The sequence below is a fragment of the Cebus imitator genome, unplaced genomic scaffold (genome assembly GCF_001604975.1).
Source record: "Cebus imitator isolate Cc_AM_T3 unplaced genomic scaffold, Cebus_imitator-1.0 Scaffold635, whole genome shotgun sequence".
Classification (NCBI taxonomy): Eukaryota; Metazoa; Chordata; class Mammalia; order Primates; family Cebidae; genus Cebus; species Cebus imitator.
Window position 1 is genome coordinate 886,430 of NW_016107950.1, and position 1,552 is coordinate 887,981.

Below are 1,552 nucleotides of genomic sequence, written 5' to 3' on the forward strand. Positions count from 1 at the left end.
GGCCCTGAGCTGAGGCCTCCACCTCCACCCACCTGCCCCAGTCCCTGAGAGCCTTGCTCCCTGACTTGCCTGCTGCATCTTGGGGGTCTCAGTCGAGGCACCCTCTGATAGGCCTAGGAAGGCCCCCAGGGCCCCTTGGCAGGGGACCTAGGACAAGGTGGTGGAGGAGCAGAGCCCGAGGCTTCTGGCCCGTGGCAGGGATCCTACCTGGTATGCAACCTGAGCTCTGTGGCCTCTGGTCCTGATGTGGGTGCAGGGCTCCCGGCAAGCGGCTGTGGAAGGAAGCAGCCGTGAGCATAGGTGCCTGGGTCCTGCCTGATGTGCCCCCCCAGGGCGGTCCCCTGCAGAGCTGGGGGCCCAGGTTAGGCCGCTGCTTCTCCTGAGGCTCACACTGCCCCCTTGCCCTCAGTGTGGTGACTGCTTTCGCTCCATTCCCTGACCTCTGCTAAAACGGGCTCTTACTGTGTGGATGTGGGATTAGCACAGTGATTCCTGCTGGATTACAGACCACAGAGCTAGAGTAAAACCTCAGAGATGGAGGCCGACCATCCCTTACTGGTGGACCAGACACTCCAAGTGCAACCGTGGTCACGGTGGGTTAGTGACAGAAACGCCTGGTCCTGGGTGATGTTGGGTGACCCTGGATGACGTTGGGTGACTGCAGGTGATGCTGGGTGGTGTTGGGAGGCCCTGGGTGATGCTGGGTGATGCCGTATGGCACTGGGTGACTGCAGGTGATGCTGGGTGACTGCAGGCGATGCTGGGTGGTGTTGGGAGGCCCAGGGTGATGCTGGGTGATGCTGTATGGCACTGGGTGACTACAGGTGATGCTGGGTGACTGCAGGTGATGCTGGGTGGCGTTGGGAGGCCCTGGGTGATGCTGGCTGATGCCGGGTGATGCCGTATGGCACTGGGTGACTGCAGGTGATTGTGGATGGCATTGGGAGGCCCTGGGTGATGCCGGGTGGCCCTGGGTGATGCCGTATGGCACTGGGTGACTGCAGGTGATGCTGGGTGGCGTTGGGTGACTGAGCCCCAGGGCTGGTCCCACCTGATCTCATCACATCTGCTGTCAAGGCCATGGGAACACTCAGAGACCAGCAGAGCTGAGGTCCCCTTTCTGGGGCGCTAAGGAAGCTTTCAGGGCCTCACACACAGGGCTGAGCAGGAAGCATTCCCTGGGACAGGATGCCACGTCCGGGGCCCGCTGGACACACGGTCCTAGAAGACTCTGGGAATGGCTCTGTCTTCTCATTCCTACTCAACTGAATGAAAAAGACACCTGTCTAACCCAGGCTTCCGGATGCGAGGGAAGCTGGTAGGTGGGGGCTTCCCAGGAGTGGGGGGCTGCTAACAATGAGGAGGCTTCCTAGAGTTGGGGGCTTCTTAGGAGTCCACGGGGCTTCCTAGGAGTGAGGGGTTTTCCTAAGAGTTGGGGGGTCTCTAGGAGTTCAGGGGGCATCTTAGGAGTGGGGGAGCTTCCTAAGAGTCAGGGAGTTCTCTAGGAATCCAGGGGGCTTCCTAGGAGTGAGGGGCTTCTTAGAAGTGGGGG

General features: G+C 60.8%; 1 protein-coding gene across 1 annotated transcript in view; it reads right to left on the reverse strand.

Moving 5' to 3' along the window:
* The window catches only part of LOC108295367 (FERM domain-containing protein 1-like), an 11,480-nt gene that overhangs the window by 2,695 nt on the left and 7,233 nt on the right, over positions 1-1,552 (reverse strand). Inside the window, 1 exon segment of the mRNA XM_037734566.1 lies at positions 208-272. Within this exon segment, the coding sequence (XP_037590494.1) occupies positions 208-272 (65 nt within the window).